The 10651-nt window shown below is 39.9% G+C and overlaps 1 protein-coding gene across 3 annotated transcripts; it reads right to left on the bottom strand.

The window, feature by feature from the left end:
* Positions 1 to 7479: 7479 nt before the first annotated feature.
* On the bottom strand, positions 7480 to 10645 carry LOC118326101 (male-specific lethal 1 homolog). Of its 3 annotated transcripts, none has more exons than XM_035659009.1 (7): positions 9949 to 10645; positions 9663 to 9862; positions 9163 to 9524; positions 8999 to 9063; positions 8832 to 8899; positions 7719 to 7843; positions 7480 to 7594 (listed from the first exon to the last, which is right to left on the bottom strand). In XM_035659009.1, the coding sequence occupies exons 1-7, from the start codon at positions 10543 to 10545 to the stop codon at positions 7518 to 7520; spliced, it is 1494 nt and encodes a 497-aa protein (XP_035514902.1). In that variant the 5' UTR covers positions 10546 to 10645; the 3' UTR covers positions 7480 to 7517. The 3 variants fall into 3 exon arrangements, with proteins under 3 accessions (XP_035514902.1, XP_035514903.1, XP_035514904.1); XM_035659010.1 differs by having other exon boundaries at positions 8999 to 9072; positions 9205 to 9524; XM_035659011.1 differs by having other exon boundaries at positions 9205 to 9524.
* Between the last annotated feature and the right edge of the window lie 6 nt (positions 10646 to 10651).

Raw genomic sequence — 10651 nt, 5'->3', positions numbered from 1 at the left:
CCCCCCCCCTTCCACTCCCTCCCCCCGCCATTCATTCAGCAGTTATCGGCCAGGTCACTTGTGCGAATGAGGACATCAAACATTCATTCAATAAATCAATCCGCCAACTTTTAGCCGGCGGTGTTTTAATGAGCCCCTGCGTGACAAGCCCTCCCTGCAGGGAAAAAAACAAGCAAAAAAACGAGAGAGGCTGCAGCAGGTGTGCAGCACAGAAAGCAACCGGCTCCGAAAGTTAGAGCAATTTAAAGTGAGCAGAAGTGTTGCATCCATCGGAAAGGTAAGAGAGCGTTATAATGCGCAGTTAGTGCACATTCCTGCAGGCTCTCCTGGAGCACGGTTACACAGCCAGAGTCGGTAATAAGAGGGAATACTGTGTGGATTATAGAGGGCTGAAATGCAGAGGAAGATCGAATGATTTCGGTAAAAAAAATGAAAAATTGTGGTCTTACATTTAAATGTTTGAGTGGGAGAAAAGTTAGAAATTGCGAAGATTTTTGCGCATTTTTGGAACCAAAATCCGCAGATTTGGCACAAAGTTTGGAGGAAAGTATTAAGAAAACGAAGAAATCTCCTACAGCGATAATCAATGCTAATTCTATCCTATTTATGTGAATGTGTCACTGTGACTTACTGCATCTGTTCCGAAAATATTTTTCTTTTAAAAAAAATCCCCAGAAATAACTGAGCTTAGATCAATTCATCTAATAACCGAAGCACATTATTTCACCACTTCGTTACATTTGAATCTCAGCCGAACAAACGCATCAATTAAATTATAATATAGGTCTAAACATATCGACAATTTATCCGCTTTAATTACATTGACATCCCGCTGTTTATAAGCCATGCAGGATCCATTCATTCATCCAACCGGAGAATAACGCACACCGGTCCAACAGCGGCAGGCCCGAACCCGAGGCGCTAATCGATGTGTGCACAATGCAATAATAATCACCGTGTATTAGACTGAATGCACGGGCTAGAACAAACGCTGCATTTACCTCAGCATCTTATTCTAATTTCTATAAGAGCACAACAGGTTAGATTGAGCTGAAATGTGAACAATTTCACAATTACAATTAAAACAAAGCAATACGAGTTTCAAAATAAAATAGCTCACAGTGAAAATGGGAAGAACACTTGAGCTCCTCAAAGGAGAAACTGAGCAAACCAAAGACATAATGGCTCCCCAACTGCATGGCTGGAGGACTTTGATAGTTAACTCACTTTGATCTTTTAATGAGTGTTTTAAGCTCTCCATGATGCTTTTTTTAAAAGCTCGAATGAAAGAAAGAAAGAGAGAAAAAAAAAATACAGGCTCTCTTAATTTGTTTGCCGCCGAGTTGCACTTGAGAATCTTAAAAAAAAAACAGATCTATCTGATGATAAATACATTGAACGAATTGTGGGAAATGTCGTTTTGCTCCTGGAGCCCGCACATGGGTCTCTCATACGGACGTTCTGTGTGAAAGCGTCGGTGTGGCTGCAGCGGGTTCAGGGGCAGCTCCCTCTCCCAGCCAACGGAACCGCAGCTGGACCAGCACAGGAGCTCACTGCAGGTCTGCCACATCCCAATCAGCTGGGATTTAATCTCTCTCTGCTCGGTCTCCATGTGTTCTGCAGGGTTTTTTTTTGTCGCTTTCTTGCCTTAAAAAGGAATTTTGTTACACTGTGAAGCAAACAGGCAGCGCCCTGCTGTAATAACAAATAGTGTGAGAGATACAGGGCCCCACAGGCCTGAGGGCCCCTGAATACTAAAGTAGCCAATAACAACTCGTTTTGATTTCACATTTTTAATTTAGGTAAAAAAGATTGGTTTATCTGATTTTGCACGTTTTTTAGGATTCCTATAAACTGGTATTTGCATGTTTAAATTCACAGAAGCACAACAGGATAAAGAGTTATTTACATCACACCTCCTTCTTCCTCACTCACTCACATTTTTCTGCTTTTATTCGCCTGAGAGACATGGCCCATCTTACTGAGACAGCCAAAAAAAATGATACTGCAGGATAATCCCTAACTCCCCGGGGATTAAGCCAAAGTATAATACAGCACTGTCAACCCATGGCTAGATTTGTTTATGTTATGATTTATTGGATTCAGCCTTTTTTTCTTTTCTTTTTTTTCCACTGACAAATTTATTGAGTTCTTGACAGATGGCCTGACAGAGCTCTGTGACAGCCAGCTGACATATGTGAGCCTGAAAACTGTTTACCTGCATTTGGGTAGTTTGTTAAGATATGAAGCAAAACTGAGCTGTAATTTAATTAACATAAGATCCAATAATATTGTGCTACATTCCCAGTCTGTGACTGACTATATAATACAACATAAATACATAAATATGATACAAATGCTCGTGCTCCTGATGTAATCACTAATGTAATTTAACTATGTATCACCAAACTGTCATTTTAAGTTGAAAACCATAATGCAGTTGTTTAAACTCACTGAAAGAAGTCAAATGGAGTCCCCAGATGAATACAGATACATGGTTTTGGAAATGTATAACTATTAAATTATTTTGAAGGTTTTAGTTGCTACATTTTATGTTAATAATTAATCAAACTGCTATAATTTATATGTAGCTGAATTACAGCAAAATACCTAAATAATACCTAAATACCACAGCCAGAGATGTAAACATAAGCGTATTAAATCCTCTATTTCCTGTTTGTTAACTCTATTTATATTATTATTATTATTATTAAATGTGATGTTTATGACTCTCAAAAAAGCAATATGGCACTTTTAGCATATTAAAAAATAGAACAGAATAATAAGCACAACCATTTAGTCAAAATCTTAGTAAGTAAGTAAAGTGACAAACAGGATTTTTTTGTTAAATGCACTTAAATTTGCTGCGTTTTATTCATAGATTCCCACTCTATCATCATTGGAGCTCAGACTCTGTGCTGTAGTTTGAGTGACCAGCTCATCTGATGACAGTGATCCGGGATGCAGTCAGATTTATGCACCTGGTGCCCTGACTCAGTCTAAACACATATCACTTCACAGTCATATGCTGATATAACCCCAAACCCCCTAAAACCCACTATCTGAATTACAATATCGCCCCCTGCTGGACAAACGCATGCAGTACAACTGACTCTGCTCCTCCAGAGTTCCTTCTATTAAAACTTAAAGAAATGCTAATATCAAATGTCGTGAAACATGTAGATAAATGAGTACTACACGCTGTAAATATATTAAATTATGAATATATAAACAAAATAAATATTACTCTTTAGAGCTACATAAATAGCATGTTTATATTGTTTGTCAATCTTTAAGTAAAGTGCACAAACTGGATTTCTTTATGTAGGTGTAAAGGTCTGTTTCATGATTCATAATTCAGTTTTTATCTTTATTAGGAAAATACACAATTTAGTATGTTTTATGATTTCTTTGCTGTATTTTAAATACTTAGTAAACATTTACAAAAATGTAATACATGAAATACAACTTAGCCAAAAGTTTCTTAGCTAATTTGTTAAGTGTTAAACTCATTTCTAAGTTTCCTGTTTAATTACGCTGTAATTCCTTAATGAGAATAATAATAGAACATTAATATAAACACCATGTCTGGCATTTCTACTACTGAACTGAATAGGCTGTCAAAGTGAATCATTTGAATAATATATAGTCATAAGTCATCCAATGCTGTCTTATAAAAAATATAAAATCTGTTAGAAATGAGGAATTCAAGGATTTTTTTCTGAAATGCCAAAACATGGTACTTTATCACAAATATTATGTATATTATGTATATTACTGGATATGTTATATGTTCCTCATAATAGCATTTGTATTTGTAAGTATTGTTCTTTCTCTTGTTTTATACTGCTGATGTGAGATAATGTTTATTTGTCACTTCGGTCATGGTAGTATTCTTCTGATATGTTTGGTTCAGTAATGAAAAAATATTAAAGTATAAATTACAAAAATAGCAAAACATATACAGTCATTTTAATCAGAGAAGTTCTCAGTTGAAAATATGTTTGTATGCACTTTCATTATAATTTTGCAGCCATAACTTATAGTAACTTTTTACTGTTGGTTCAGTGTTTTGAATCTTTAGAAAATAATACAGGCTTACTTAAAGTTACAATAAAAAGACAAATTATTATTGGATAAAGAAATAAACAATATCTATTTTTCATTTCAATAATTCATTTAAATTGCCAGAAAATGCACTACACATATTATATTTTTAAAAATATAAAACAAAGATGAATTTTGTTATATATTTGGAATAATGAGCAATGCTTTTAATGTTAATGTACAAAAATAACATGTTTCTTATCTTATTGCAATTCATTTGCTATGATTTGCAGTTTATTATATTAATGTTTTAGTAATGTACTGTAAAGTAAAGTAAAATGTAATCTGAACCAGATATTTTCTGCCTTGTGTCATACAATAATAAAAAAACAAACATCAAATGTTTTGTTAAAACCCAATGAATACTTTTCTTTTTCCAAAGGATTATCTTCAAAACATTTTTAAAAACTTCTTCAAAGTTGGATCGCAGATGGTAACAGATGATACATTATGAAACCCAGCAATAACAAAATCTTTTTATTCTGTGATGTGGGGATCTCCGCTTCCCTTCTGTTTTCCTTCACACACAGGCGATGGCCAAACAAGTCTTCATGTGAGCCTAAGCTGCTCAGACACATGAGGAACAACTTACTGCATAAACTAAATTAAACCACGGTCTCCAAATGTCTCCAAGAGACACACACCCACATGTATTTGTGACTTTCTCTAACTGTTGATGAGCGCCTCAAGAATCTTAAATCTTTCTCCAACAAGGACCATCCAATATCCCACACAGAGGTGCTGAGTGGAGGAGCGGCAGAAACAAAACAATGGTTTGCCCTTTGAGAAAAGACTTTGACGAAACGTGAAAAACTTTGGCTCGTGTGCGTACAAGCAACTGATATTATATCGCCATGTCACAGCGGGATACATTTGTTGTTACGTGACTGTTTTCATCATTAGCAAAAAAGTGTCTCAGCTCAGGCAAGATTTGCAGTGCCTTTCATCAGATGATCATGTTATTCAGTGGATTTGTCTCCGCAAAAATAATGTTTCCTCTGACACAAGAAAGGGGAGGCTGCAGGAGGCCAGGAGCATGATTTTAGGACGTGTGCCATTAACAACAAACGTAGGCCTTCGCTACCCGCTCCTCATGTGGAATGCATAAATTCTGTGCCTGCTGAATAAATTGCATGCGCTCGCAGACTTTGTGGCTGAAGTAGTGAAAGATATTCTAAATACATCTACATATATACTGGCTGTGATGCAGAGCTGGAATTGAAAGGCTCTGTTTCACATATCTGGAGAATCAGTAGTACCAGCATCAATCCATGGATTATATGTACTGCATGAACAATGATAAGGACAAAAAAAAAGAAAGACATATAAGAATGAATAATGAAAGATGAATAATTGCAATGGAAACAAAATATGCAGAAGATTTGTCTACCCAGGCCAGCAGCAATAAACCATACTTATAATCAGACATCTGTATATGTGTGATTCTTTTTCTCTGTCTCAATAAAACACGCTGGATGTGTTTGTGTGCACTCAATGTGCACATGTATGATTGTGGGTGTGTCATTAATAGGCTGCACTTCAGAGAAAAAGGTAGAAATCCACCAGATGTTTTGCAGCTGGGTGGATCTGGTAGTGAAGATCTAGACAGCATCTGTCACAGGCGAACATTTCTAATCTGTCCTGAACATTAGGCAGAGAGCACTAAAAACCCATCGCTGGCCGCATGTGCCGCTCGGTTCACAATGTGCTAACCACAGGCTCCGCAGCTTGGCCCCGAGAAAGTTCAAAATTAAACAAGAAGAAAAGTAATATTTATCAAGCTGAGGAGTGAAGAGGCAATTTTAACTACAATATTCCTCTTTGATTTCTTCTGAACTCTTCAGCAGAGTGTGGCTGCTAAACTTTTAGAAAGCAAAACAAAGGCTAACGGGCTAACTGAAGTTATTAGGGCAGAGTGCCTCAGGCTGAAGACCAGCGCTTTGAACTAGAGGTCCAGCAGAGCTTAGTGAGGTCAAGATCTGTCAAACAGCAAGCAGAACTAAAATCACAATGTTCTGGACGGACATTTTCTTCAAAGAACTTCAGTTGTGCATTAAAAAGAAACTATGCATTGTCAATCAATGGACTTTTTTCTGTTTTCTTTAAAGTTGTTGCTGCTTCCACAATATATTTCCTGTAAATTTAGACAATTACATTTCTACAGCGGCTACACAACTGCATTTCAGAGCTAGCTATGACGTGTTTAGCTAACATTCTCAGTTTGGGAACTGTGGGAATAACTCCAAGCTGACCTTGATGGTCTCAAGATATTTCCCTTCCTGGGTTCATGTGCCTAGTTACCAGTTGGTCAACCTCGTGCCCTGTGAACTGACCCTGTCCTCCCTCCGAGGTTTGAAAGGAAAAGAAAGCCAATCCTCCGGGGAGCGCTCCGACTAACAAGAAAACTGCTGGCCTGAATCTCTCAGAAGTGCTGTGTTTTCCCACTGGACCACTTTCAGCTTAATAAACATCTTAACTAGCCAGAGGTCCCGCGGGAGCTGCTGGGAAATCCTCTGGGCAGCCAGAGCTCAGGAGCTGGCCCTTTATTGCATCCAGGTGGCTGTTAAAAAATGCTGGCCGGCCCTAAATGTCCAATAAAATGCAAGTGGCACCTTCAGGGGTGGACAGGGTCAGTGCACCTGTCTGTGGACGAAAGCTGCACTCGCTCCCCCTTGTCCAATCAGTTTGATGTCACACTCCTATGTTGTGCCACCACCACAACCAGGGAAGCATTACTGCAGGGGCCTACTGGACACAGGCCCCCTGACCTCCTGGCCCCTGTGAGTTAAAATGACAACATAGAGATGCAAAAAGAGTTTAAAAAAAAACACAAAATGACGACAAACTAGGGCTGAACCATGTGCAAAAAATCATATTGCCATTATTTTGACAGATATTGTGACTGCAATATGATTCACAGTAGTGGGAAAGAGCATTTATGCATCACTTTTCATTTTCACTGAAAAAAAACTATTAAAATCATAATAATTGTGACATATAATGTTGTTTCGTCACCCATTTACCTTCCAAAAAGGGCCAAAAAATTGCAGCTTCTGGCATTTTGATACTGCACTTGCCCATATTCGGATTTTAATATTATTTCCATTAATTGTGCAGCCCTATGGCCTTCACAATCACCAGATTCCAACCCAGTTGAACACATATGAGTTTTTGGTGTGACGTGTTAGGACAGTTTCTTTAGGAACTCCAGTAGAGTTCAACAGACTATAACAAGAAGCCCTGACGCTGTTCTGGAAGCTCACTAAGACACTTAATGTTCTTCCTATCCTGTAAGCACAAATAACCCTTGTTGCCATCTTCCAACAGGTCCAACAGTGCCAGCCTGAGCTGAACACAGTCGATGTGACAAAGCTGAATTAAAAAAGAAAAACAACAAACGCAGCTCAAACTTACTGTTGTGAGAGTTTGGGCAGCGGCCGGCCAAATGCAACCACGGGCAAGAAGGGAGTGATCACTATAGTTTCAACTGGAAGAAACAAAAAAAATTAGAATTTTAAATCTCTTGAATCCGTTTAAAAAACATCCCGTCAGTGTTGCTGATTGCACTGAGGTTTAATTCAGCTATTGGACGGGACGTTATGCAGATGTACCGTCTTCAGTGTCGGGATAGAAGGACGACAGCTCTGGCTCCGTCTCCGGGACGACTTTCTTCCGGTTCATGCGCTGCTGCAGACGCTGAAACATGCGCTGCTCTCTGATTCGCTGGATGTCCCATCTGAAAAACACCGAAAATTAATTTAAAAGAAATGTCAGGAAGAGTAGACAGACAGAAATCATAGTAACCTCAGAGTGCTACAGAGCTGGTAAGTGATACGTCTTACTGCTGGAATTATTTGAAGCTTAAACTCTTCAGACGGCACTTAAAACTTCAAATTCAATCAGAGCTTCTCTAAGCACTAAATCTCCACCTTCCTCTACTCAGATATGCATGTTTTAGTGCGAGGAAAATCAATTATTAATGCTTGTTTTTTTATTCGTTTTTACAGTGTAAGCCTTTAAAAATCATCCTCATAGTTTGACCTTGAATATAGAGTAAATACTGAAATATTTTACCATTTCTAATCTACCAACAGTCAAATATTTATGCTAAAAATAGTCAAACTACAGCCTGACGATACATCGACCACCTATTAGTGATTTATCAGTATTTGGTGCATGTTTCAAACAAAAGGTAACACAAAAATGTTAAGCTCAGGTGTGCAAAAACTACGGATTAACTTCTAAAATACAAAAATGTGATGAAATATATGTTATTTTATCAGCCAAAAAAAAGAGAAATCCTTATATGAAAAGGAACTTTTTGACTGGCATCCAATCTGTTGACTATTAATATTTTAGTTCTCAGCTCTCTCTTGATCTCATTAAAACTATATTGATTAGACAAAGCCTTCCTGTAACTTGTGCAGACAGAAATAAAGTAGAAAAGTACTTAATCAAATGTTTATTACAAGTTCTCAGCTTTAAAATCTGTTTGTTGTATTTGTGTTGTTATTTAAACGTCATTAACGACATTCTGATTTATTTTCCAATCCTGTTATAGCGTTCATCTCTTGGTCACAACTCTTTAAAATCATTGACAAAAATGTTTAATTACGCTCCACGTTTACCTTAACTAACATATTATATTATATATATTTATTAACTCCAGTATTCAGTATCAGTCAGGCTCAAGACAACATATCTAACATGTTACTGATTTGTACCTTTTCCTCCTCTTCTCATCCAACTCCAGCTTCAAGTGGCGTTTCAAAAACACATTGTCATCCAGCGGCTGGACGGGAAGATAAAATTCACACATATAAATTCAAGAGTTTTGAAGATTTAAAGTGACATAAAGTCCAGAGGCAGAGTTATTTAAGATGAGTCTCACCTCTGGGGGGGTGGAGGACGGGTCCTCGTCCAGGGGCTCTATAGGATTTTCCCTCCAAGACGGAACTACAAGGCCAAAAGAGGGAGAGGAAATTATTCATAGGTAGTGTTGTGAGTACATTTGATGGATATAGTGATTAAAGATGGGATATAGGTTAGGCTTACAAACAATCAGCATATCATGTACTACATGAGGAGTCCACTCACTGGCCACCTCTTCCTCCTTTTTAGGGGAAGTCTCACGCAGAGGGGACAGAGGAGGTTGGTTCCAGCAACAGAGGTACATCTCTGTAGTAGACATGAAGGGCAGATCTTCAATCTGACAGCTCAGCTCGGGCTCCTCTTTGCACGGGAGCATAATGTCCCTTTCTGCCCCTGACCTCATGGGGACGGTCTTCTCTGGGGTTTCCTTACTGCGCAGCTCTCTGTGGTTGGGAGAGCCGGGCTGAATGTCAGGCTTCTGGGGGCTAAGCTTGGCACTTTTGCCCCGTGATTTCTGGACTTTTGCATCCCCGAAGCAAGATTTCCTGTGTGCAGAGACGAAAAGAAGAGGAAGAATTGAAGTTGAGGATGTTTTTAAGTCGTGAATTATACTCAACAGAGCAAATTAAGACCACATTTTAGTCACGTGAGTAAAAGCCCGGTGCTGTCTGGTGTTATTTTACCTCTTTTGACCTTTGCCACCCCGACTAAAAGGATGCTGAGCGGCTGCGTTCGGCTGCGGACTCTCTTCCGCGTCCAGATCCCACATGTCCTCCTTGTCAGGGGTCCACGGCTCCAGGGGCTGGAAAAGGCGCTTGTCACGCGGCGGGTCTTTCCTCGTGAGCTGCAGGCGACGCTCCATGCGCTCAATACGTGCCAGCAGCTGCAAAAGAAGACGTGGAAACCCAAAAACTTAACTTTAAAAAGCAACACAACGATATTTAGCTTTAAAAAAAGAGTTTTCCTTACCGTCTCTTTGTCTGCTTTGAGCTCATCGATCTCCTTGTCCTTGGACTGCAGCTGCTGTTGCTGCTGTTCAATGAGGTCCAGTTGGAGGAGGAGGATCTGTCGGAGGCAGTTGGCCTGCGTGTGGGGGTTCGCAGGGGTCTTCCTGATGTTCCTCCACTTGCCCTCGGACGAGAGTTCGATGGATGCGGTGCCGAGGACTCCGGGGACGACCCCCTTCACGCTGTCGTCGGCACCGGCATCCTTGTTGTTCACAGCCATCTGAGGGTTATCCATAGTGTCAGCAGAGAGGGGTTTACCTTTCACTGGGGTTCCCTCACCCCCCATCGGTCTGACAGGGGACAACACCCCCACACTTTTACTGTCTCCTTGAACCAGATCTGCAACCGTGGCAGCGAGGGGGACTTTACTTGTCATGTAAACCTGGTCTAAGTCCTTAGATCTGCTCTCGCCCCTGTGTGCGTCTTGAACATCGAGGACAAAGTCACAGGACTCCCTCTGGAGGCTCACGGGACCCCCGAAGTGCGTCTGCTCGAAGTCTGTGGAGTCAGCGTCCTGCTCGATCCCTGTGTGTGCAAACAGCGTGGATCTCAGAGTCATGGCGGACACGGACACTTCTCATCCTGCAACGCCTCGGCGATGCAACTCACTGCAGCCTCCCATGAAACCCGAGCAGCTGCTGCCCTGCAAACACACACACACACAC

This window comes from Morone saxatilis, unplaced genomic scaffold (genome assembly GCF_004916995.1).
Source record: "Morone saxatilis isolate NCDOM2014 unplaced genomic scaffold, NCSU_SB_2.0 Contig16, whole genome shotgun sequence".
NCBI lineage: Eukaryota > Metazoa > Chordata > Actinopteri > Moronidae > Morone > Morone saxatilis.
This window is presented reverse-complemented; position numbering and strand designations above follow the sequence as displayed.

Excerpts from the sequence above, each read along its gene's own strand:
- LOC118326101 (XM_035659009.1), bottom strand. The coding sequence starts at position 10,545 with ATGACTCTGAGATCCACGCTGTTTGCACACACAGGGATCGAGCAGGAC. Across the intron at positions 9,863-9,948 it reads TCAAAGCAGACAAAGAGACG|CTGCTGGCACGTATTGAGCG; the intron begins GTAAGGAAAACT and ends CTTCTTTTGCAG. Across the intron at positions 9,064-9,162 it reads ACATGATATGCTGATTGTTT|TTCCGTCTTGGAGGGAAAAT; the intron begins GTAAGCCTAACC and ends TTGGCCTTGTAG.